Source organism: Antechinus flavipes, chromosome 2, assembly GCF_016432865.1.
Source record: "Antechinus flavipes isolate AdamAnt ecotype Samford, QLD, Australia chromosome 2, AdamAnt_v2, whole genome shotgun sequence".
Lineage (NCBI taxonomy): Eukaryota > Metazoa > Chordata > Mammalia > Dasyuromorphia > Dasyuridae > Antechinus > Antechinus flavipes.
The window spans coordinates 35,871,249-35,898,419 of NC_067399.1; the positions used below are offsets into that span (position 1 = coordinate 35,871,249).

The 27,171-nt window shown below is 44.8% G+C and overlaps 1 gene segment (V, D, J or C); it reads right to left on the reverse strand.

The window, feature by feature from the left end:
• Window positions 1-2,624: 2,624 nt before the first annotated feature.
• Window positions 2,625-21,482, reverse strand: LOC127546341 (immunoglobulin kappa variable 3-11-like). The segment is given in 2 exon segments: window positions 2,625-3,103; window positions 21,243-21,482. Coding segments are annotated over 2 exon segments (528 nt in total).
• Window positions 21,483-27,171: the final 5,689 nt, after the last annotated feature.

Sequence of the window (27,171 nt, forward strand, 5' to 3'; positions counted from 1 at the left end):
CTCTCTTGAATCAAACATAAGCCTGTTTCACTGATCAGGAGTTTGGGTGACTGTCTGTAGAGGGTCACAGTCAGTGGGGAAACTTCAGCCCAGAGGAAACCTGCTGACAATGTCTGGTTCGGCTCCCACCTCCCCTAAGGGCTCTCAGCCTTCCTGAGAAGTCAGGGGGTGGTGAGAACCTGTGATGTGATTGAAGCAGAGAGATACCAGGGGGCAAACTACACAGCAAGTCGTTTATCTGGTCCCACAGGCTCAGAGTTGCTTTTGTTACATTATAAAAAGGGGAAATCCCTTGAAATAAACGGACTCCATTTTCCCACCATCCTCGGGGTCCCCCTCATCACTTCTCCTCTAGGAAGGTATATTTTAATCACCCCCGTGTGGGAACCCTAGAAAGCAGGACACAACAGCTGTGCTGGTTCCTGCTGATACCAGGTTCTCCACTTGCCAATATCGGACCTGGCTCTGACACTGGTGGGGACGCTTTGTCCTGGGGACAGACAGGGAGGCTGGATCATCCCATGACCTGCACAGGATTCTTGATGTGGGAAACATGATCAAAAAGTCAATGGAATAAATTCTGTGAAGAACTACACACAGTACAGAGAATGTCGGGTAAGATCACCCTTCTCTGACTGTGGATGTCATCTGTGAGATGTCAATCCCAGTGAATACAGGGGACAGTTATAAACACAAACACACACACTGTCTCTTGAATAGACATTTCTAGGGAAGGAAGCTTCTTTGCTCTGCAAAACAGTATCAGCCTTGGGACTGTGTAGTTCTAGGTGATGGGATGCTGGGACCAGGAGTAAATGATCAGTTGCTGAAACCGGTTTGGCTGTGAGAGCCTCATTCCCAGATCCCCATCTCAGGCTCTTCTTGGGCTGGCACCTGTAGACTTCTGATTCCTGCTTCCTCATTCTTGCTTTTTCCCTTTATCTTCCTCAGTCCTTCTTCCTTCTGAGGCAATTTTTAAAGACTTCTTTTTGACGGGAACAACATATAACAGGGCAGGCCCCGGCCCAAGCCTCAGAAAGCTTCTATTTTTCAAATGAGATTGAGGGTCAGGCCCTGAGAGTCTCTGGTCCTTTCACAGGAGCAGAGATCTGACCTAAGGACTCCCCTGAACAGTGACTGGCACAGGGAAGGTGTTTAATAAATGTTTACTGACTGAGGAAATTCCAATGTTCCCTTTTTCTTTTTAAGATAAAACACAAACCACTCTGTCCTTTAAAGCCTTTACCATCTAGCTCATCATCCAGATTACTTACACAATGCAGGCCTTTGTTCTATAATCCAAACTAAACGACTGTCTTACTCTCCATCACAAATGATGTTTCATTTCCTGACTCCAGGCCTTTACCCAGGGTGGGCCCCATTCCTCAAATGTACAATAAAATGCCTGACTCTGAGAATCCCCAGGATTCTATTAATCTGACTTCAAGCCCCCGCATTTAGGGGAGAGCTCATTTCCCTGACTGCCCACGTCTCACCTTCCCTGAAAAGTAAAATTGCATTTTATAGACTTCACTGTGCAGACTCTGACACCTTTATTTCATGTGAGAATATTCTGACACATAAGAAATTTCAATGAAAGAAATTCACTGTTAGCAGTTGTTTATGCTTCTTGCAAGCCCACTCCTGGGATAGGGATAATGAGGCTAAAGGAGAGAAACTGGGAACACTGTGAGGCCAAAGCCATCAGTGATCTGAGTCTCAGAGTTGAGTTATTCCCCTCTTCTTTCCAGTGAGGAAGGTTAACCAGAAAACCTCAAGTAGCAGTGAAACCACATGTGGGTCCTTGATGCTGAAGGCAATGGACAGAGCCTTGGGCCTTCCTACCACCAGGAGATCCCATGGGGCAGAGAATGCAGGTAAAAGCCCCAGGAGAGATGGCAGTGAGGGGGCTAGCCCTGCCCCCTACTCTCCTGGGAACTCCCCAAAGCCCTGATGGGAAATACACTCCAACCCCCACACATAAGCCTGAGAGAGTCAATGAGGGCCTGGTCCTCCAGACGCAAGAGATAATGAGGCTCAAACAGGGGGAGAGGGTGATATTGGAGCCCTCCCTTTGTCTCTTGTCCAGGCCCAGGGCAGAAGCGACTCAGCCTGGGAGACCGTGTGTCCTGGGCTGGAGAAAAAGCAATCTGGTCTCTATCATGGCAGCCCCACGGAGCAGTGAGAGGATGGAGCGCTGGGCCTGGAACCCCCAAAACTTGTGTCTCTGAGTTTAATCTAACCTTGGACACTTACTATCCATGTGGCTCTGTACAAGTCACTCAGTCCTGTTTGCCTCCATTTGTTTGTCTGAAATAAGCTGGAGGAGGAAATGGCAAAGCTGCAGTGTCTGTGACAAGAAAATTCTGAGTAAGGTCACAAAGACTCAGACATGGCTGAAGAACATGCAAGATATACCTGCCATTGCTACAGAGAATGGGGGCAAAACCTGATCAACGGGAACATGGGCTCCCAAGCAGAGAAAGAAACTCACTACTGTGGGGCAAAGATATCAAGGGACCTGAAATGTCAACATTTCCCTGTAGGGACTTTTCTCTCCATTTTTCAGGGGCTGTGCTGCCTCCCCTCTGCCTTGCCCTTCAGACAGGGCTCGTGATCACAAGTTAGAAAGGAGGGACCCGGGGGACCAGAAAGGAGAAGCCCTGGGAGGTGAGAGCCTGCCCAGAGAGCAGGGGCTGCTCTGCCCTGGGGACCCCGAGGAGGCACCTGCTGCTCTGAGCTGAGTCCCCTGGAAGCATTGGGGAGGTTTTTGTTCGGGCCTGAAACACTGTGGGAGGCCAGTCATAATTCTGCTGACAGTAATAATGTGCAGCATCCTCGGGCTCCAGGCTGCTGATGATGAGAGTGAAATCTGTCCCAGACCCACTGCCACTGAACCGGGCAGGGACCCCGGATGCCAGACTGTTAGCATAGGAGATGAGGAGCCTGGGGGCTTGGCCAGGTTTCTGCTGGTACCAGTGCAAGTAGTTGTAACTAGAACTAGACACACTCTGACTGGCCTTGCAGCTGATGGTGACTGTCTCCCCTGGAGATCCGGACAAGGAGGCTGGAGACTGGGTCAGCACAATGGCTCCTTGGGAATCTGGGGAAGCAACAGAGTTAGAGGAAGACAGAAATGTGGGAAGGTCCAATTAAAAGAACAGAAGGAGACAATTTGAGGAGACCCCAGAAATCCCAAATGACCGATAAATAGTTATATTGGGTGCCAACGTGAGACAGAAACCACCTTTTCCACAGACCACACAAGGTTTACAATCAGGGCTTTGGTCATGTTTTTCGGCCCCCATCTGCCCGTCTTGTGCCCCAGCGTGTGCCCCCATTGTATCAAGGAGCCGTCACTTTTACATCCCTGAAAACCTGGGACCTTCCCACACCTTCCCTGCCCTCCTGGGCCTTACCCTGAGCCCAGAGCACCAGGAGCCAGAGCAGCTGCCATGGGGAGCTCATCCTGGCCTTCAGAGACTGAGCAGAGAGCAGCCAGAGCCCTGAGGGGACAGGAAGGAGGGAGGAAGCTTTTATGTCCTGGGCAGGGCTCCCTGCGGCTCCCTTGGGCTCCAGATGCAAAAAAACCCCAGGTGTGGGAGGAGCCTCCCCTCAGGGACCCCGGGAGCCCCAGGGAGTCCCCCTGGCTGAGCCTGGCTCTGGGGGAGGGGCCCCCTCTGCTCTGTCCCCAGGGGGAGACTCAGGACCAAAGACAAGGTCATGTCTAGTGCCTCAGGATGATGGTGCAGCCGGTTCTGGACAAATGAAGGCAGTTTCTCTCTCTCCCCCAGGACTAGATTCCCCTTAACCCTGAGGGAGCTCCCAGCCCTGGGGAGGGGGCAGAGAGGGCCCGAGCTCCCAGCCTGGAGACCTGGGAGGTGCCTCCCTGATGCTGCTCCTGGGCCTGCCCCACTGCCGCCCTCTGCTGGAGAAGGGGAGAACTCCAGGGGGCAGGGAGGGGGTCTGGCTCAGACTGGACAGATCCTGGCCTGGGACCCCGGAAAAGCCTGTTCGAGCCTGGCTCCTGGTCAATGGGCTTTGTCAGTCACTGGGGGATCCCGCCTTGTCTGAGGCCTGTGGGAAGAGCATTCGGTCTGTCCTTGTCCCCATGTCCCATCCTGACACGCCCTGGAGGCTCTGACAGTTTCTAGAAATGAGGCTCTGGGCAAAGAGGGCTCAGGGGGAGGCTCTGATGGGAGCGTAACTAGCTCAGAAACAGGGACCAGAAGCCTGGGCCGCCATTCATTTCTATCCTGGGCAATTGCAACAGCCCCTGTGTGATCCCCCGCCTCCAGGCTCTCCTCTCTCCACTCAATCTATAGTGAACAAACACAGGAAAAAGCATTCGTGTCATACTTGGGTTTAAAAAACCATTTTTCTAATTACAGACAAAAAGAATTTTTAATGCTTTTTTAAATTAAATTTCAAATTCTCCCTCTCCCTCTTCTCCCCACTCGCTGAGAAGTCCAGTAATATGATTCAGGTTATACGTGTGCAATAATGCTAAACATGTTTCAGCAATAATCATGGTGGGAAAGGAAAAATAGACATAAAACAAAAATTAAATAAAACATTACACATTTAGCTAAATTCAAAAATCTCAGCTGAATAACAATCCTTATTATGTTATGCACAAAATTATATGCTAAGTGATGGAAAAGAAATGGAAAAATAGAGACATTCTATGTTCCATAGATCCTCTTAACTTAAAGGGAAATGGAAAATAATAATCTTTTCCATTATTATTATAATACAATTAGCATTTATTGACTGTCTTAAAATTTGTAAAGTACAGTAACATTTTATCTCATTTTTTCTTTATAATTTTGGTGGGAGCTAATAGCTATTGGCTAATATCACTGATGTCACCATAGTTTCATGGAAATTCATAAAGGAATTATACCCGTTTTATAGATAAAGAAATTGAGACAGTCAAAGTAAGTGACATGGTGAGGGCTTCACAGGTAATAAATGTCTGAGACATTGCTGAAACTCTTCGTGAATCCAGGTCCAGAATGCATTCATTGAACCAATTATATATCAATGTATCAATGAATATTGATATCCGTTTCATTAGATCTGGCTTAGTGTGAGTAGCTTCCCATGACAAACTTCAACCCATGCAACTTAGCATCTTCCCTATGCATGTAGTCCTAGAGTGCTGTCTTTAGCACGCACATGTCAATAAACCATACAAAAATACATATTATTCATTTGACTTAAACTACATTTAAAATCCAGGAAGTCCTTTACACTCTGGGGGGAATTTTCAGAAGGCCCATTAAGATAGAAAAGCCTCACTTTGCAGCTGTCTCATTCAGGACTCAGGATACTCTTTCTACTGGTCTTCAGGGAGCAGGATGAGCTCTCTGTAGAGGACTGAAACTCTGACAAGGTGTACATGAATCAGACAGCAGAGCCCTTAAAGCTAATTACCCATTCCATGGGAGATAATTGTTCTATAAGCATATACTTAGATGAGATGATGATGTGATGGCTCTCCTCACCATTGGCGCTTGCTGAATGTGTGGTGGTGAGATAATTGCAGGCAAAGATTGGAGGGCTGAGGGAGAGAGGTCAGGGTCACTTGGCTGCAGGACGAGGAGGAGAGAGACTGGAGACTCCGGACTCCAGAATCCAGGATACATCTTTGGCAAGCGGTGTGGCAGCTTACCTGCTTCCTTCACTTCTCCCCCTAAAGACCAAGGACTTTGATTGATCCAGATTCTGACTGATCCTGAAACCCTCCACTTCCCAAGAAAAGAAACAACAGGAAACTGGATGGATTTATAAGAAAATCTGGTTTGAGGGTCAAGTTCCTACAATGTTCGCCATCCAGGAGGTGAAAAAGCTTAGATTCAGCACAAACTGGCAGATCTCGGTGTGCACAGTCATGGGATGGAGTAGATGCACTTCAAATTCCGTGGGAAAGAGCAGGCACGTCGCCTCGTTACAGCAAATATAGTGAATGCTCCTTCTTGGGGACTTCAGTGACTTCCACAATGTTCTTGTTTATTCATAGTGCTTGGACATTACATGTGTTGCTGTACTTCTAATTGTTTTGACTTCCTAGATTCTCAAGTAGTTACTGTGCTGACTCAGTCTCCAGCCTTATTGTCCAAATCTCCAGGAGACAGACAATCTAATGGAAAAAGAGAAAGAGAGAGAGACAGACAGACAGACAGATGGAAAGAGACAGGCAGACAAACAGAAAAAAAAGTCACCATTAATAGCACCCAAAGTCTACTAGACAGGAGAGTAAAGACCTTTTACACTGTCTCAGCAGAGAACTAGTCTAGCCCCTAAATGCCTGATATACTAGATTTCTTTCTTACAATCTGAAACATGGACTGTGAAAGTTCTAGATTTTCTCACTCATACAGAGACATGACTGTGGCCTCCCATGATTTTTCAACATCTTACACAAGCCTGTCTGGGGGATTTAGTTCTATCAGTTCCAGGGAGCAAGTGCTCGCTTGGTAAGATCAGTCTCTTCCCTCTGCTCGGCCACATATCTCTGGGAGACTCTCCTGTCCCTCGGCCCCCTCCTCTTTCCAAAGTCCCTTTAACATTCACAAACCTCAGATACAGAGACAAGGCAGGGTCCAGGGAGAATTGATGTGGGGAGATAGGGAGAAAACAAGTATGACAGAATTTTCTGTGTTCAATCCTGTGATTCATGTTTCTGTGTTCAAGCCTAAGTTCTTTTGGGGGAAGTTCTTCTCCAGTTCTGTGCAGTAATGCCAAAGAACAAGTTTCCTCTCCCCAGTCCTGGCAGAATGCAGAAGCCAAAGTTCTCTCAGGACCCCGGAGACCTGAGCTCCTGGGAGACATGATGAAGTCACTCTTATCCCCTGAGAGAGGCTCTTTGTTCAGTAAGTGACAGGGCTCTAATTTGACACTGTCCCCTAACCCAGGTGTTCTTTTTTCATGAAGTGAAAAAACAGTCAAAAGGCTTTGGTACATGAATCTGTTCCTTCTTCTTTCCAGTACAAAGGAGTGGCTGAGATTCCTGGTGGCACAAAGGGGAATGTCTCCATATTCCTGATTCTCAAGCACAGTATTAGGTCACTGGGGCTCCATGCGTAAGCTAACCCTTCGGCGCAAGAAATAGTGTCATCCCATTAGAGAAACAATGAACCCATAATGGACGTCCCATCATTGTCATGTCTTATTTGCTTATTCTGGGGTGAGAAATACACACGCACACATTCCCACTAAAAGGTGGATCCTCCAGTGCGGTTTGTTTCAGAGTCCAGACTAACAAAACACCCACTAGGGCCTACATGATGCCGCTTCATCTTTAGAATTCTCCAGATGACAAGGAAAATACCTCCGGAGAGTGTTGTGTGGGATGTGCCCAAGCTTTATTTTTTTTATTTAATCTGACCTTGTTTGCTCTAAAACTGGAAAAAGGCCTTTCCTACATTAGTGCCCTTGAAAGGAGAAGGAACAAAAGTAGTTCTTCCCTCGTAGCATAAATCACTTCTAGCGGATCAGAAATGGTTACTCTACTAGATGTTTTCTCCCTAAACATCCTGGATCACATGTCCAAGGACATGTGAACATGAGTCTAAGGACAGAAGTCTGTGTAGTTCAACCCTCTATGATAAAATAAACCTGGGAGCAGCTGCTGTAAGTCTGAGCTTTAGAGACAAATCCAATCCATCCAATTTTCTGTTGTGTAAGCTAGAAATGTCAGGCTGGATGGGCTGAAATGAGAAAGTATGACAGGAGACATAGTGGGCTGAGCCCAGCTAAGACCTGTACGAACAAAGAGGAAGGAGTTCTCTGTCCTGCTGACTCTGGACAAAGCAGCTATTGGCCCGGACTGAAGCACCTGAGCTGCCCTGGGAAGGTTTGGTTTAAGACTGTAATGCAGTGGGACCCTTCTATCATCCTATAGAAAATAAGCATCCCCAGCATGCTCAGGCTTTAGGCTGCTCGTGGGGAGAGAAAAGTCTGTCCCAGACCCACTGCCCCTCAGGTGAGCAGCGACCCCAGACGAGGCCAAAAGCCCTAGGAATGTAAGAAACTTATTCTTTCAGAATAAAGAGTTATTCAAGCCCTCACTGGACCACAGCTGAGAGGGGACTCTGTCTCCTGGAGACACAGGCAGGGGGCCACAGCCTGGGTCAGCACCAGGACTCCTTTGGCATCTACCCAGAAAAAGAAAAAAAAACAAAAGTTAGCCAGACTTTAATGACTTTCAAGTAAAAGCAGTTGAAGTCATATAAGGGGCTGCAAATAAAGAACATTCTCCTGGGGCCGCTAGGTGGCGGAGTGGAGAGAGCACCAGGACAGGAGGACCTGAGTTCAAATCTAATCTCAGACACTTAACACCTCTTAGCTGTGTAAACTTGGGCAAATTACTTAATCCCAGTTGCCTCAGCAAAAAAAAAAAGAAAAAGAAAAAGAAAAAGAAAAAGAAAAAGAAAAGAAAGAAAGAAAGAAAGAAAGAAAGAAAGAAAGAAAGAAAGAAAGAAAGAAAGAAAGAAAGAAAGAAAGAAAGAAAGAACATTCTCCTAAATATGAATATTTCCTAGTCTGGCAAATATGCCCTGCAGGGAGAATGAAATCACAAGAATGATCCCATGATCCCTCTGCATGAGCTGACTTCCTTCCTTGGGAGCCAGAGGAGACAAAGGAGCTGAGCCGGCAGCACATGTTCATGCTCTGTGCTGTCCAGGGCTGATGCTTTCAAAGGCAGAACCCAGGACTCCTTGCAGCAGGGAAGGGCATGTGAATTGGTCCCACGCTGGGGGAGGTTCTAGGCTTCCAGCTACAGAGCTCTCTTGTCTCTAAAACTCAGAGACTTACAACAGCTCCTCCCAGGGATATCTTACCATAGATGGTTGAACTACACAATCAGTCTCAGGAATATTTGTTTTCCCCTGTGGCCAATGGCACAGTTTTCCCCAATGACACAGACCTACTCAGCTTTCTAGCTCTGCTACTGCTTCAGGTTTGAAGGGAGAGATACAGAGAGAGACATAGACAGAGAGGGAGAGACAGAGGACACAGAAACAGGAGAGACCCTCTGGTTATATGATTTCTTTAAGTTAAAAAAAAAAAAAACAAAGAAATTTCACTTTCATCAGAATTATGATTACATGAAGGGCTAGGGGTGACAATTTGGGCTCCATACCAAAGTAGAAATATTTGGGAATATGCTCCTTTCTAAGGGTAAATAATGATATGTAATACCATGAAGTTCCACAAGTTTTATGGGCCTGCCTTCTACCCGGAAGATTGCTATCTTGCCCTCTCCAAAAAAAAGCCTCTCTTTGCAGAGAGAGGCAGAAAGTAGCTTGATGAACAAATGAAGGAGGCAGAGTTACTCCATTTAAAGAGATACTGAGTCACCATCACTTGATCTGATTTTTGCAGATGAAACAACTAAAAAAATCAAAGTGTAATCTGCCTTTCTAAGACAACAAATTTAGTAAATGACAGAGGTGAGAGTTCAGTACTTGGAAATTGAATAGCTCATCCAGAACCAAATCTCTATTATCAGAACCCACTTTTTTACACATCAAGAGTTTTCCAAGGATTCTCCTGTAGTCAGAGATCATGGAACACAGTGATCTAAGAAAAAGCACATTCACTTTACCCAAAATGATGAAGAGATACACAGAGGAACAAATTTTGTCAGAGAGCACCAGCCAGTGGAACAAATCACCTCTATTAAAAGTCATCACCTTTTGAAAATATCCCCCTTCCTACTATCTAATCCATTCCAGTCTACTTAAGATCATACTCAAGAGAGTATTTCACATTTTGAATTCTAGATATTATGAATGTCATTATTGTGCTCCTATATTTTCTTACATTATCATTTCTGGGAAAACATTATATAAGGAACACTACTGAGAGGAGGAGGAAATGGTGTCATTGGAAAATTGAATCCTTTTGAAATGGGATACTGTGAAATTGCTCTGAAAATAGCAATTCAGGTTTTAGAGATCCTCTTTGGTATGTTAAACAATGAAGCATCCAAGTGTGGCATCTCAATTCATAAAGAAAAAAAATAATTTTTACTTGGAGAAAAGGAAAAAGTGATTGAGAATTAGACTTCTAAAATCTCCTTAGTTGTTACCCTAAAAGTTTATTGTGAACATCTTCTTGAGCAAATATAATATATGATAATATATGATCAGCCATATGAAATCATTTGCCAAATTGTGTAAGGTCGCTATAAAATGAGTGGGTTTTTAAGTTGTGGAGGACGTGCCCACCGTCACTGAGGTGAGCAAAACCTCCAGAATGCACATAAAAGATTTCACTGATCAGTGACTGTCCTAGTTCCTGCTGGTACCAGGGAACTTGCCAATGTTACAACTGCCATTGCCACTGATGGGGATTCTGTGTCCTGGGACCACAGACAGGGAGGCTGGATCATTGCATGACCTGCACAGGATTCTTGATGTGCGAAACATGACCAAAAATTCAGTGGAATAAATTTTGTGAAGAACTACATACAGTACAGAGAATGCCAGGTAAGATTACCCTTCCCTGATTGTGGATATTGTGTGTGTGAAGCCAATACAGTAGACAATCACACATACACACACACACATACACACAACTTCTATTGAATACATTTCTAGGCAAGCAAGCTTCTTTGCTCTGCTAAGCAGTATCAGCTTTTGGACTGTCTAGTTCTAGGAGATGGGATGCTGGGACCAGGAAACAGGTGTTCACCTGATGAAAACCAGCTTGGCTGCAACAGCCTCAGCCCCAGATGCTCATTTCAGCCTCTTCTTGGGATGGGACCATTGGAGTTCTGCTTCTTGCTTTCTCCTTCAGTCTTTCTCATTTCTTCTTCCTTGGGAGGCAATTTAGAAGAGATCTTCATTTTATTGGAACAAAGCCTAACAGGGCAGTAGTCTCCTTACCCCAGGCTCAGAAAGTATCTATGTTTCAAATGATAGAGAGGTTCAAGTCTTAAAGGTCTGTTATGTTAATTAAGGAAAGGTTCAGATTCACTCCTATAAATGATACTTTCTGATTCAGTTAAAACGAAAGTAAAATTTACTTATACAATACATGGAATAGATTGCCTACAATAACAACCAATACAGTAAATAATACATACGTAAAAGACAAAGAAAAAGGAGAACTAAGATTAGAATAGTCCGGAGGAGCGCCATCTCTAAGTTGCAATTCTTAAGTTGCAGCAGTCTGGGGAACCCCGAATAAATAGCCTTTGAGTCCTGAATGGGGAGAGATCCCAGGCAGAAAGATTATCTCCATGGGTGAGGTTCTAACTATGATTAAAACTAGACTGAATTTATAGTGCTTGAAAACAAAGTCGGCACAGAGCCAACTTGCTTACATATAGAAAGTTATGTATAGGAGAAGGAAATGCCAGATGGGCTTCCAAGACATGACTTGATTAATGTAGATGTTAGGGAGGGGGCCAACCCTCCCTGACATCCATTGTGACCCACGGAGTGGCTAGTTCCTGGGATTGTGGAAGTGAAGCCAAACACATGTGGCATATTCCCGGTCTCACAGGGTTAAAGAAAGGCTAGGTTCCCATGGAGTCACGTTCTTGAAATGGTTTGAAATGAACTTACTAATAAGAAGGTTTTTCTTATTCATTTGGCCTTAAATTCATGAGAAGCATAAGAGGCCATGACTAGGGGGGTGAAATGAGAATAAATACTTTTCATTTGAGAATACATATAACATTTACATAGACCTAAGGATAATAAAAAGATTGACAATAATAATATGGGAATAGAATAAAAATAATGGGAATTAAAATATGAGGTAGCACTTTTAGATTTAAATAAAAAATCATACCAATGATGATTAGTATCAGAAGTAACTAAATGTGAGGCCTCGAACAGCTGTCCTGCCACTATATGAGTCTGAATTCGATGTTCATTCAAGGCACGCTGATGAGACTGTAATAGTCGCTTCAGGACATGAGATTGATTCAGAATATTAATTAAAAGTTGCAAACACAAAGAGGTATGGGGAAGAGGTAACAATTTGGGTGCCCAAGTCAAATTCTGTATCACATCAGTGTCAGGGGAAAAATAGAAATCATCACCCTGCCAGTTTAGTTAAACAGCCAGAATAAGGAGGAGTCTGAGAAACAGAGGCTAGATCAGTAGCATTATTAGATACAACACATGTATGTTGGGCAGAAACTTCATAGAGCATAGAAAAATTGTTTAAAGGATACAGAGTTAGATCACAAAGATTAGAAGAACGTGGGAGAAGGCAGGGCTGCACCTGCCGGGTCATCATCCCACATATTCTGCCCTTATCGGTGGGTACACAGTCAGCTCAGGTGTGAGTTACATTATTACGACCTGTAGTTACTTTGTATGTGAGATTACAAAATAATCATGCAGGACAAAAGGAATAGCATGAAATTGACACATAACAGTCCATCATGCACTTGGTAACATACAATAGCTCCCGTGCACCAGTGAGGGGTGCACTGTGCATTCTCAGGTTGAAGCTTTCTCCACATGTCAGTATGTTGGGGGAATATTTGATCCCATATACGTGTGTCTCCTTCTTGTAGGTGACGTTGAGCATTCTCCTTTTGCATCAAGGTATACATATTTTGGAGAGAACATTTAGTCCAACTGAATAATCTGGTAACATTGTTAGCCAGGTATAAATTTGCTAAAGTAATATCACCGAATACATGTAGAAATTGACCTTGGACTACGCTCAAAAAGTTATCAAACTGTGCATACCCTTTGATCCAGTGGTGTTTCTACTGGGCTTATACCCCAAAGAGATACTAAAGAAGGGAAAGGGACCCGTATGTGCCAAAATGTTTGTGGCAGCCCTGTTTGTAGTGGCTAGAAGCTGGAAAATGAAAGGATGTCCATCAATTGGAGAATGGTTGAGTAAATTGTGGTATATGAATGTTATGGAATATTACTGTTCTATAAGGAATGACCAGCAGGATGAATACAGAGAGGATGGCGAGACTTACATGAACTGATGCTAAGTGAAATGAGCAGAACCAGGAGATCATTATATACCTCAACAACGATACTGTTTGAGGATGTATCCTGATGGAAGTGGATCTCTTTGATAAAGAGAGGTTTAATTGATCAAAGATGGACAGAAGCAGCTACACCCAAAGAAAGAACACTGGGAAATGAATATAAACTGCTTGCATTTTTGTTTTTCTTCCCAGGTTATTTATACTTTCTGAATTCAATTTTCCCTGTGCAACAAGAGAACTGTTCGGTTCTGCACACATATATTGTATCTAGGATATACTATAACTTATTCAACATGTAAAGGATTGCTTGCCATTTGGGAGAGGGGGTGGAGGGAGGGAGGGGAAAAATCGGAACAAAAGTGAATGCAAGGGATAATGCTGTAAAAAATTACCCTGGCATGGGTTCTATCAATAAAAAGTTATTTTAAAAAAGATTATTTTTTATAATCCCAAAGTATTTGTGTAATATATGTGTGTTTACAAGTTTTACAAAAATGAATGTTAAAAAAGTAAACTATTTGGGCAAATAATATACTATTAAAAAAGAAAAAATATGAAAAAAAAAAGAAATTGATCTTGGTAGGTTAAAGTATTTTGGTGTGATAGGATCATTGTGGGTAACCATGGTGCATTAACAGTTAAGGCTTGAGATACATCCTGTCCAGCACTACGCAGTCTGCTATCCAGGGTCTCAAGATCTATGGGATTAACTATACCCAAACCAGTTCCTGCCCCACCAAGCAAAGTATCATATCAAGCTCTTCTCCTTATGTTGCATAAGGACAAGGGAGGAAACGTAACATTATAGTGGAATACTATTTTGTGTTGTGAAATGGAAGTATTGGTACAAGTTTTAGGAACTCTTACAATGGACAGAGGATGTTTTTCAGGTTCTTTATCCCATACTGTGGTGATCTTCTTCCCAAATGCAGCCAGGTGATAAAAGTTCAAGTCTTTTATTATCTCCAATATAGCCTGGTTAGCTTAGAGGCCTATCTCTCTGCTTGGTTCCAAGAGCTCTTGCCGCTTTGTCCTTTGCTTCTGCCTCTGCTTTCTTCAGCCTCCAGAGCCAGCACCACTCTTCATGTCATTCCGGTGAAATCCCTCCAAGAGCCTCTGTCTGTTTCTTTTATGCAAGAGGGAGGAATTGTGGGATACGAGAGAGAGGGATTATGGGTTTTCTCCCATAGTGCTCTCTGGCCCAAAGAGCTTCAAGGGAGGTGTGAACTCATCCCTGTGATCCTGCACATTGTGGAACAAGACGATGTCTCCTCCTGTCCCCCTTTTCCCCCTTTTCCAGACGCGCCCGGGGGTAAGGACTCTCACTAGAATCCATCCCCTTCCCTGCCTGTGACTCTTTCTGGAAACCGGAACCTGGGTGAATCTCTGGCCAAATCTGGGCTTCGGAGGAGGGGATTCCCGGCTCAGAGACAAGGAGACACTCCCTGTTGGCCGATAATCTCTCCTCTCCTGGGCTGGAGAGCCCCTGTCTGATTCTCCAGGCCCCAGTCTCTCCTCTCTCAGTCAATCCAAAGCAAGTGGATCCGTGAGAAATGATGACTAAGGTAAGTGTGAAGCAGAATGCTTGTCCTGGGGATGCAAACCAGAAGCAGAAGCCATCAACCCCCCCAGGGGCTCTCATTCTAAGGGAGATTGTCATAGGTAATAAAGCTGGTGAGAAGGGGGAGGAGGAAAGGGGGATGTCACTATCAGGGACTGAATGGCTCCAAGGTCCCATTGGATCATTGTAATTGCACTGGGAGATAGGTACTATTAGGGAACAGAACTGATGGGAGTATTATTCCCATTTCACTGATGAGGAGACTGAGGCAGTCAGTGACAAAGTCACAGGGTCAGGATTGCACATCTATTAGATTCTGAGTCAGAATTTGAACTCGGGTTTCCTGAATCCAGGCTCAGGCTCCCTTCTTTGCATCCTCGAGGACACATCATAAAGGGGTAATCAGACCCTGATTTCTCCCGATGAGATCAGGTAAGAGGAGCTCCCAGGGACAATCCCCACCCATGCAACGTGGCAGCTTCTCTCAGGCCGATTTTCCTGAGAAGTTTTCTTCACACTCGGGGGTCAAACAGGAGATCAGGAGCTCAGACATCGTTGGGCCAAAATCAGGCCCGACCCGGGTTTCTTGATTCTCAGGTCACCTCTGTCTGTCGGGGCCTCATGTAGTTATATGTGTGTGTGTACATAGACACGTGTGTATGTGTTGCATGTATGTATGTGTCATTGCATGTGCTGCTCTCGCTGTTTCCCACCCCTGTGCCCTCTCTCTGTACCTTCTGTGCCATCTGTGCCTCTGTCTGCCTCTGCTGGGAGAGGAAACGGGCACAGAGAGAGACTGAATGTTCCCCTGACTCAGAGACCCCGATTCCCAGCCCTTCTTATCCATCAGTGTGGGGGAGGCTGTGAAAGAAGGAGACGCCGGCATCTTCTTGTATCTCCTGATCTTCATCACAGACGCCGACCTGCACATCAGTCACTTTCTTACTCCCTTGGGAGGGACTGAGGGGCCAGGTCTCTGTTGGGATGGAACTTTTTGAATGATCTACAAGTTACCTAGAAAAGCGGAACTCACCCTGACCCCATCACTGCTCTTCAGCCCCTCCACATGGTCCTACCTTGAAAAAGTTAAAATAAATTCCTTCTCAGTCTCTTTGTCCGGGTTTTGCCTCATTAATCAGGGGGAAAACCCCAAGTATTCTCCTTCCAAAAGGGAGATGAGGGAGGAGGGAGACTCCCTGAGCCTCTTTTCGGGAAACGGGCCTGAGCCCACCAGGGAGAGTTGGGGAAAGACTGTCAGCCTCGGGGGCCGGCCTGGCTAAGGGGCAGTTCTGCTGCTTTGTAGCAGGTGATTGTGATCACATGACTGAACCTCTCTCATCCTAGGAAATAAAGAAATTTCAGAATCAGAAGGACTTGAAGAAAGTACAGAATCTCACCCTCTTTCCAATGTATTACAGAACCCATAGCATTTGTTTCTTGATAAGAAGAACAAAAGCACCAAAACCCCTTTATTTTCCTAAGGCACCAGATCAGCCTTCCCTCTTCCACTCAGGTCCCAGAGGGATATTCACTAATTCTGACCCCATCACCCTCTTGCACAAACATCCCCCAGATTTATTTTTGTGTCTGGGATAAATCACACAATCCTCCCCCGACCCTGATTCTTCTCCACAAGACGGCTCCCTCAGCGCTCCCCGGGCTCAGGCCATGTTCCCCAGCTCCGGGGCCTCTCTGCTGCAGCAAAGCCAGCCTGCTCCCTCCCCCTGCACACAGCCCGCCATCCCTGACCGCCAGGTCTTTACCAGGGGACTCCCTCCGAGGCCCAGGCAGGCCCTCCTCCCCACCCTCCAGGCAGGATCCTCTGCCTCCTCTGAAGCTCAGCTCAGGCTCCTCCCACTGCTGAGGCCTCTGCTCCTCCCCCTCACTCCTCCCCATCTGTGTCTTCTTCCTCTCTAAGAATTATCCTACAAACACCCGCTGCCTTTTCCCCAAATAAATGTGAACTTCCCCGAGGGCGGGAGGTTTTCTATCTTGGCCTTTGAATCCATAGCTAAGGAAATAGAATGTAGGGCTTTTATTTAATATGTTTTGTCATTTATACCTAAATTCTGCTGCCAGAGCCCAGAATCCTGGTGGGTTTTACCGCTCTCCAAAAGGAGGGACCATGCTCAGCTCTGGCCACAGGCTCAGGCTCATGGAAGCCTGCTCCCCCCATAGAAGAATTCTCTCCTTAATACTCTGATTCTTCACACACACACACACACTCACACACACACACACACACTCACACAATTCCCTCGAAGTCTATAGGGAAAAGCCTGACCCGGGGCTGGGCCGGCCCTCCTCCTTGGTGTCCAACTTCTCCAGCTGCAGGAGCTCCAGGCTCCCCTGCTCCCAGTCAGCTCTGCCTGAGGGAGCAGCATCCCTGGGATGCGCTTTGGGTGCTCTAGATTCCTGGTGGCCTAGAGGTTAGTGGCTGTAAGAGCTGCTGAGAATCCCCTTTAAATCGGCCGCGGGTTTTAGGAGGGAAAGAATTCACTGGTTCCCGAATATTAGTTGCAAAATGAAAATTTATTGTTGGACAGAAATCAGTTCCCCAGAGACTGACTTCTGCAGTGGCAGATCTATGGGAAATGGAGTTTTGCACTGAGAGAAGGCAGTTCTCAGGGGACAGAAGGTCCTGGAAGCAAAGCAGCTGCCGAGATCCATCTGCAAAGAAATTCATTGAAGGAAGCTGTTATGTTGGGTCTTAGTGGGGGCTGGGGCAGCCCAAGCAGATCAGACTCAGTGCTGGGACAGCCCGGATCTCCTATTGGAATTAACAACACATCAAAGTGTGCTTTTTGACCAGGAGTTCTAATGGAATCAAAAGCCTGGCAACCTGGAAAGATAATTTGTCTAGAGAGGCTATGGCTTCCCCAGGAATGGCTGAGATTCTTTTTTTTTTTTAATAATAGAATATTTTTATAATAGCTTTTTATTTACAAATATATGCATGGCTAATTTTTCAGCACTGACAGTTGCAAATCCTTTTGTTCCAACTTTTTCCCTCCTTCCCCCTACTCCTGCCCCTGGACAGCAGGTTGACAATACATGTTAAATATGTGAAAATATAAGTTAAATACAATATATGTATACATGTCCAAACAGTTATTTTGCTGTATAAAAAGAGATGGATTTTGAAATAGTGTACAATTTGCCTGTGATGGAAATCAAAAATGCAGGCGAACAAAAATAGAGGGACTGGGAATTCTATGTAACAGTTCATAGTCATCTCCCAGAGTTCTTTCGCTGGGTGTAGCTGGTTCAGTTCATTACTGCTCTATTGGAACTGATTTGGTTCATCTCATTTCTGAAGATGGCCAGGTCCATCAGAATTGATCATCCTATAGTATCGTTGTTGAAGTGTATAATGATCTCCTGGTCCTGCTCATTTCACTCAGCATCAGTTCCTGTCAGTCTCTCCAGGCCTTTCTGAAATCATCCTGTTGGTCATTTCCTACAGAACAATAATATTCCATAACATTCATATACCACAATTTATTCAGCCATTCTCCCACTGATGGGCATCCACTCAATTTCCAGCTTCTAGCCACTACAAACAGGGCCTCCATAAACATTTTGGCACATACAGGTCCCTTTCCCTTCTTTAGTATCTCTTTGGGATATAAGCCAAGTAGAAACTGCTGGATCAAAGGTATGCACAGTTTGATAACTTTTTGAGCATAGTTCCAAATTGCTCTCCAGAATGGCTGGATGTGTTCACAATTCCACCAACAATGTATCAGTGTCCCTGTTTTCCCATATCCCCTCCAACATTCCCCATTATCTTTCCCTGTCACTCTAGCCAGTCTGACAGGTGAATAGTGGTATCTCAGAGTTGTCTTAATTTGCATTTCTCTGATTAATAATGATTTGGAGCATATTTTCATATGTGTATAAATAGTTTCAATTTCTTCGTCTGAGAATTGTCTGTTCATATCCTTTGACCATTTATCAATTGGAGAATGGTTTGATTTCTTATAGATTAGAGTCAATTCTTTATATATTTTGGAAATGAGGCCTTTATCAGAACCTTTGATTGTAAAAATGTTTTCCCAGTTTATTGTTTCCCTTCTAATCTTGTCTGCATTTGTTTTGTTTGTACAAAAACTTTTCAATTTGATTCTATTTTGTGGTCAATAGTGATCTCTAGTTCTTCTTTGGTCATAAATTCCTCCCTCTTCCACAGGTCTGACAGGTAAACTATCCTATGCTTTTCCAATTTATTTATCATCTCATTCTTTATGCCTAGGTCATGAACCCATTTTGACCTTATCTTGGTGTACGGTGTTAAGTGTGGGTCAATGCCTAGTTTCTGCCATACTGATTTCCAATTTTCCCAGCAATTTTTCTCAAATAATGCATTTTTATCCCAGAAACTGGTGTCTTTGGGTTTGTCAAACACTATATTATTAAAGTTATTGGTTGTTTTGTCCTTTGAACCTAACCTACTGAATAGGATTCTTGATGTGGCCAACATGATCAAAAAGTCAATGGAATAAATTTTGTGAAGAACTGCACACAGCTACAGAGAATGTCAGGTAAGATCACCCTTCCCTGACAGGGGACTTACTGACAGACTGACTGAGGAAATTAATGGTTTCTCTTTACCTTTAAGGATAAATACAAACCACTCTATCATTTAAAACCTTTACCATCTAGCTCCTCATTTCTATCCAGATTAATTGCACAATGCAGCCTGTATTCTATAATCCAAAATAAGTAGTTGTCTTACTCTCTACCACAAATGCCATTTCATCTCCTGACTCTGGACCTTTACCCGGTTTGGGCCCATTCCTGAAATGTACAATACAAACGGCTGTATGAATCCCCAGCATTCTCTAAATCTGAGCTCCAGCATCTGCTTTTAGAGGAGAGCTGCTTCCCTGAATGTCCGTGTCCCCGTTTCCCTAAAAACTAAAATTGCCTTTGTACGGACATTACTTATTCTAGCACTTTTGTTTCATGTAAGAAAGTTCTGACATATTAGAACATTCATTGAAAGGAACTGGATTTAGTGCTTATTTATACTTCCTGTAATCCCACTCCTGGGACTGGGAGCATGAGGTGACAGGAAAGAGTCTGGGAACGTTCAGAGGAGAGGTTAAATCTCAGAGCTGAGCCGATCCCCTCTTCTTTCCAGTGACAAAGGCTGACCAGAAAGTCTCTGGTGGCAGTGAAGCCATGTGTGGGCCCTTGGTCCTGAAGGCAAAGGACAGGGCCTTGGGCTTTCATACCACCAGGAGATCCCTTGGGGCAGAGAATCCAGGCAGGGACCCCAGCAGGGACAGCAGTGAGGGTCCCGGCCCTGCCCCCTACTCTCCTGGGAATTCACCCAAGGCCTGATGGGAAATACACTCCACTCACACCCACGAGCCTGAGAGCCAGTGAGGGCCTGGTCCTGGAGATTCAGAAAATAAGGAGGCTCCTACTAGGGGTGACTGGTCTGTATCATGGCAGCCCCAGGGGCAGGGAGAGGATGCAGCGCTGGGCCTGGAATCCCCAAGAATTGTGTTCCTAACTTCAAATCTAACCCTAGACACTTAGTAGCCATGAGGCTCTGAACAAGTCACTGAATCCTGTTTCCATCAGTTTCCTTATTTGTGAGTGAGCTGGAGGAAGAAATGGCAAAACCCTCTGATATCTCTGCCAGGAAACCTCCAGTGGGGTCACAGAGACTCAGACTTAGTGAAGAACAACAACAAGTTTCTGTCATTGCTACAGAGATCTAGAGCCAAGCTCCTCAACAGGCCCTTGGGCTCCCCACAAAGGAAACTTCAAAGATACCAAGGGACCTGAAATGTCAGCATTTCCCTGTTAGGATTTGCCCTTGTTTCCCCTGGGACTGTGCTGCCTCCCCTCTGCCTTGCCCAGGGGCTTGTGATCACAAGTTAGAAAGAAGAAAACCTGGGGGACCAGAAAGGGGAAGCCCTGGGAGGTGAGAGCCTGCCCAGAGAACAGGGGCTGCTCTGCCCTGGGGACCCCGAGGAGGCACCTGCTGCTCTGAGCTGAGTCCCCTGGACACACGGGGGAGGTTTTTGTTCGGGCCTGAAACACTGTGCGAGAGGGGAGCTCCAACCCTGCTGACAGTAATAATGTGCAGCATCCTCAGGCTCCAGGCTGCTGATGGTGAGAGTGTAATCTGTCCCAGACCCACGGCCACTGAACCGGGCAGGGACCCCGGATGCCAGGTTGTTAGCATGGTAGATGAGCAGCCTGGGGGCTTGGCCAGGTTTCTGCTGGTACCAGTTTAAGTAGCTGTAACTAGAACCAGATACACTCTGACTGGCCTTGCAGCTGATGGTGACTGTCTCCCTTGGAGATGCGGACAAGGAGGCTGGAGACTGGGTCAGCACAATGGCTCCTTGGAATCTGGGGAAGCAACAGAATTAGAGGAAGACAGAAATGTGGGAAGGTCCAATTTAAAGAACGTGAAGGAGACAAGTTTGTGGAGACCCCAGAAATCCCAAATGACCGACAAGTGGTTGTATTGGGCGTCAACATGAGACAGAAAGCACCTTTTCCACAGACCGCACAAGGTTTACAATCAGGGCTTTGGTCATGTTTGCCAGCCCCCATCTGCCCGTCTTGTGCCCCAGCGTGTGCCCCCATTGTATCAAGGAGCCGTCACTTTTATATCCCTGAGAACCTGGGACCTTCCCACCCCTTCCCTGCCCTCCTGGGCCTTACCCTGAGCCCAGAGCACCAGGAGCCAGAGCAGCTGCCATGGGGAGCTCATCCTGGCCTTCAGAGACTGAGCAGAGAGCAGCCAGAGCCCTGAGGGGCAGGAAGGAGGGAGGAAGCTTTTATGTCCTGGGCAGGGCTCCCTGCGGCTCCCTCGGGGCTCCAGATGCAAAAGAGCCCCAGGTGTGGGAGGAGCCTCCCCTCAGGGACCCCGGGAGCCCCAGGGAGTCCCCCTGGCTGAGCCTGGCTCTGGGGGAGGGGCCCCCTCTGCTCTGTCCCCAGGGGGAGACTCAGGACCAAGGGCAAGGTCACATCTAGTGCCTCAGGATGATGGTGCAGCCGGTTCTGGACAAATGAAGGCAGTTTCTGTCTCTCCCCCAGGACTAGATTCCTCTTAACCCTGAGGGAGCTCCCTGCCCTGGGGAGGAGGCAGAGAGGGCCCGAGCTCCCAGCCTGGAGACCTGGGAGGTGCCTCCCTGATGCTGCTCCTGGACCTGCCCCACTGCCGCCCTCTGCTGGAGAAGGGGAGCACTCCAGGGGGCAGGGAGGGGGTCTGGCTCAGACTGGTCAGACCCAATGATGTCACCTCTTACCCACCCTGAGAGAGGCTCTTTGTTCAGCAGAGGACAGGGTCCCACCCACACAGGGAAGAGCTCTGCCCTGTGACTTTGACACTGTCCCCTGGCCCAGGTGTCTTTTCTCCTGGAGTCTCGGAGGCCCACCTCTCTCCTTGAGGACAAGCTTGTGTCCATGTCTCCCTTGCTCTATGTATGAGAAAACCTTTATTGGTGGAAAAGAGAAAGTAGCTCAGTGTTAACTCTATGTCTCTGGCTTCCTGTCTCATTGGGACAATAGTCAGGCCATAAGGATCTGTGATAGTCCCAGAAATGGGCTCTCGTTCTGCCTGCTACAGACAGGGGAATCCTGGCTCCAGGGTTAAGGATTCTTTTCTTGTGAGAAATAAAAGTTGTGGCTCCTGAGACCTAATAAAAAGTGAACACGAGGTATTTTCTGGGTCAGGGTTATGGGTGTGGGAGGCAATGGATGGGAAACATCAGGAAAGGCCTCAGGATGGGAGTGATCCTGGAGCTGCACTTTGAGGAAGTCGGTGCTCTCAGACATCATTGGGGAGGAGAGTGAGCAATCCCTCCCCTGGCCACCACCTGGGCAAAGCCAGAGAGACAGGTAATACACCATAATTAGAAGGATAAAGAGTAAATCAATTTGATTTGCCTGGAGTGGGTAAGAAGGAGAACACTGGTCAAATAGAGTCAGCTGGCAATGCTGTTATTCAGCTGGTTTAGTCTTGCCCTATTCTCCAAGACTTCATTTGGAGGCCTCCTGGGCAAAGATACTGAGAAGAATTTCCTTGTCCCCTTCATTTTACTGATGCAAAGAGGGTTAAATGATAAGTTATTAGGTTTCTGAGGACAGATTTGAACCCAGAAGCAAAAGTTCTATAAATTAATTCATTGTCTGTTTGAATGGTATGGCACTGAATGAATAGATTAATTTAGGTAGCATTGTCATATTATTTTGTTTACTCGGCCTACCCATGAGCACTTGATATTTTCCAATTAATTAGATCTGACTTTATTTCTGGAAAATGTGTTTTCTAATTGTGTTCATAGAGTTCCTGACTTTGCCTTGGCAGGGAGATTCCCAAATATTTTATACTATCTACAATTATTCCAAATGAAATTTCTCTTTGTATCTCTTGCTGCTGGACTTTGTTGGTAATATATAAAAATCCTAATGATTTATGTGGGTTTATCTTGTATCCTTCAACTTTAATAAAGGTGCGAATTGTTTCTAGTAGTTTGTTAGTTGATTGGCTAGGATTATTAAAATACACCATCAGATCATCTGCAAAGAGTGATAATTTGGTTTCTACATTACTTACTGTACTTCCTTTAATCACTTTTTCTTCTCGTATTGCCAAAGCTAACATTTCTAATAAAATATTGAATAGTCATGGTGATAATGGGCAACCTTGTTTTACCCCTGATCTTCTTAGGAATGGTTCTCGTTTGTCTCTATTACAATTGATGCTTGCTGATAGTTTTTTTTTTTAAATGTTATTGATCATTTTAAGGAACACTCTATTCAGCCCTATATCCTCTAGTGTTTTTAATAAGAATGGGTGTGGAATTTTGTCAAATGCTTTTTCTGCCTCTATTGAGATAACCATGTGAGTGTGTAGATGTTTTGTTAGTTTGGTTATTGATATAGTCAATTATACTAATAATTTTCTTAATATTGAACCAGCCCCTATTCCTAGTATAAATCCTAGTTGGTTATGCTGTATTATCCTGGGGATGACTTGCTGTAATCTTTTCCTAATATTTCATTTAAAATTTTTGCATCAATATTCATTACAGAAACTGGTCTATAATTTTCTTTCTCTGTTTTGACTCTATCTCATTTTGGTATCAGGACCGTATCTGTGTCATAGTAGAAATTTGGCAGGACTCCTTTTTGCCTTTTTTTTTTCACATAGTTTCCATAATATTGGAGTTAACTGTTCTTTAAATGTTTGGTAGAATTATAATTCATCTGCTCTGGGAGATTTTTTCTTAAGGAGGGGATCAATAGCTTGTTCAGTTTCTTTTTCTAAACTGGGATTATTTAAGTAATTCATTTCCTTCTCTCTTAATATGGACAATCTCTATTTTATAACTATTCCTCCATTTCACATAGATTATCAGATTTATTGGCATATAGTTGGGCAATAACTTCTTATTATTGCTTGAATTCCCTCTTCATTGGTGGAAAGTTCTCCCTTTTCATTTTTGAGACTAACAATTTGATTTTCTTCTTTCCTTTTTCTAGTCAAATTAACTAAAGCTCCATTTATTTTGTTGTTGTTTTTTTCATAAAACCAACTCTTAGTTGTGTTTATTAATTCAATGGTTTTCTTACTTTCAATTTTATTAAAATCTCCTTTTATTTTCACAGTTTCCAACTTGGTATTTAAATGGGGGTTTTAATTTATTCTTTTTCTAGCTTTTTTAGTTGCAAGCCCAATTCATTGGTCTTCTCTATTTCTATTTAATGCAAGTAGGCATCTAGACATAAAATTTCCCTAATAACTACTTTGGCTTCAACCCACAAATTTGCTATGTTATATCATTATTATCATTCTCTTGGATGAAATTATTGATTGCCCTTTGTAATGGAAAGGAACAAAAATGACATATATATTATGAGATGTACAACATACACTATATCCAATAGGACCTCAGAAGGCTCTATAACAACTAAGGCACAAATGGTGGATATGAACATTTAGAAGAGAGATGTCTCTCAATTTTTACATCTCATGTTTCCATTGAGCTACTGCAATTCTGTGTCTCTCACAGAGAACAGCATTTTCTTTTTTCCAGGTACACCCTGCTGGAAGATCTGGGACCAGTGTCTCCCATGTCTCATCATTGATACCAAATTTCTGCAAAAGTACCTTGTGAATGTCCTTGTATTATTTCTTCAGATCTCAATTTAAGCACTTGTCTTATGTGAGTTTTCCATAAAGTAGTCTGTAAGCAAATGTGTTTTTGTCATTCAAACAACATGGCCCACCCATTGGGCTGTGTCCTCTGCAATTCAGTGAGAGTGTTGCCAGTTCTGCCCAAGAAAGGAGCTCATTACTCTATCTTCTCAGATGATTCTCAGTATCTTCCTAAGACAATTCAGAAGGAAGGAGTTCCATTTTCTGGCGGGATGCTGGTAGACTCTCCATTGCCCAGACACAGCAATGAAGTGAGCCCAGCGGCTCTGCAGACTTTCACTTCGGTTCGCAGCCTCATCCCCTTCCTATTTCTCATTCTCTTTCTTTCAGAGTTTCCCAGGCAATGAGCTAGGACTGGCAATGCATGTGTCAATCTCATCATCTAGTTCTGTATCTCAGAAAAACACAGTGGCGCGGAATGATTTTATCCATACTGTTCAAAACTTCAACATTTGCTGTAAGAAATGATTCCATGTATGGAACTTTGGGACTGGCTCCGGAGAATTACTGTTTCCTAGTGTCAATGGCCGTGTCAATAAGAAAATAATGAAACATGAGAGAATAAAGGAAAAAATAGTGTGGGTCATAACTTTTGGCTAAAGGGGTAATTTAAGTGAAGCTGGGTTGCTCAAAGGCATCATTCTCACTCTCTCTTCAGAAGTCATCAGACTGAATGGCAAAAGAAAAGGTCAAGTTGACTGTCAGTGGTTTGGATCAGCAGTTTTCTTGTCTAATCAAGCTCTGTAAGTCCAGGGGTCCTTAAACTATGGCCCGCGGGCCAGATGCTGCAGCAGATGATGTTTATCCCCCTGACCCAGGGTTATGAAGTTTATTTAAAGGCCCACAAAACACAGTTTTTGTTTTTACTATAGTCCGGCCCTCCAACAGTCTGAGGGACAGTGAACTGGCCCCCTATTTAAAAAGTTTGAGGACCCCTGCCAAGCTCTCCCCAGCAACTGCCTGAGTCACCAATAGGAAGACCCATTCTTCCAAGGAAGTCTTTATTTATTCAGGCAAACATCCTCCTAAGTGAGCAGTGGGTTTCATGTTGGTCTGTTAGACTAACTGGTTGGTCAAGATGGTTACAGCTTCTTGGAGCCACGGGTGCGAGTTTGGGGGGCACATGGGACACCAAGAATGCAAAGGAGTCCTCAGAAATATACTGAGCAGCTCTCACACCAGAGGTCCGAGTTTTTCCTGAACAACCAACAGGAACTAGCGGTTGTATTAGTTACTGTGTTCAAGCTGTTCTAAATTTGTACCCAAAAGGTTATGATAAGGTACCTACTGATTATGGTAAAGATCTTATAGAAGCAGCCATAGATAAAGGAAACAAAGGAGACAAAGGTCCCTTATTAATGAAACATAAGCCTGTTTTATTGACCACGAGTCTGGGTGACTGTCCTGGTTCCTGCTGGTACCAGGTTCTCCATTTGCCAATATCGGACCTGGCAATGACACTGGCGGGGACGCTTTGTCCTGGGTCACAGACAGGGAGACTGGATCATCCCATGACCTGCACAGGATTCTCGTTGTGGGAAACATGTCCAAAAAGTCAGGGAATAAAATTTGTGAAGAACTACACGGTACAGAGAATGTCGGGTAAGATCACCCTTCCCTGACTGTGGGTGTTGTGTGTGAGATGTCAATCCCAGTGAATACAGGGGACACTTATAAACACACACACACTGTCTCTTGAATACATTTCTAGGTAAGGAAGCTTCTTTGCTCTACAAAATAGTATCAGCCTTGGGACTGTGTAGTTCTAGGTAATGGGATGCTGGGACCAGGCAGTCAAAGGTCAACTGATAAAAACCAGTTTGGCCGTGAGAGCCTCAGCCCCAGATCCCCATCTCAGGCTCTTCTTGGGCTGGCACCTGTAGACTTCTGATTCCTGCTTCCTCATTCTTGCTTTTTCCTTTCATGTTCCTCAGTCCTTCTTCCTTCTGAGGCAATTTTTAAAGAGACTTCTTTTTGACTGGAACAACATGTAACAGGGCAGGCCCCGGCCCAAGCCTCGGAAAGGTTCTATCTTCCAAATGAGGTTGAGGGTCAAGCCCTGAGAGTCTCTGGCCCTTTCACTGGAGCAGAGATCTGACCTAAGGACTCCCCTGAACAGTGACTGGCACAGGGAAGGTGATTAATCAATGTTTACTGACTGAGGAAATCCCAATGTTCTCTTTTTATTTTTAAGGTAAAACACAAACCACTTTGTCATTTAAAGCTGTGCAGACAAGGCTTGTGATCACAAGTTAGACTGCCACCATCATCCCTGGCACCACAGGACCTTTTCATGACCCAAAGTTCCCCTATTCTTCCTGACCCGTTAGTGACAATTGACAGCCCCTCTGAATCTTCTGTTTCTGCTGATATTGATGGCTTTGCTTTAACTCTGAACTCCCTTATTTTGTTAAAATTGCCCTGGCA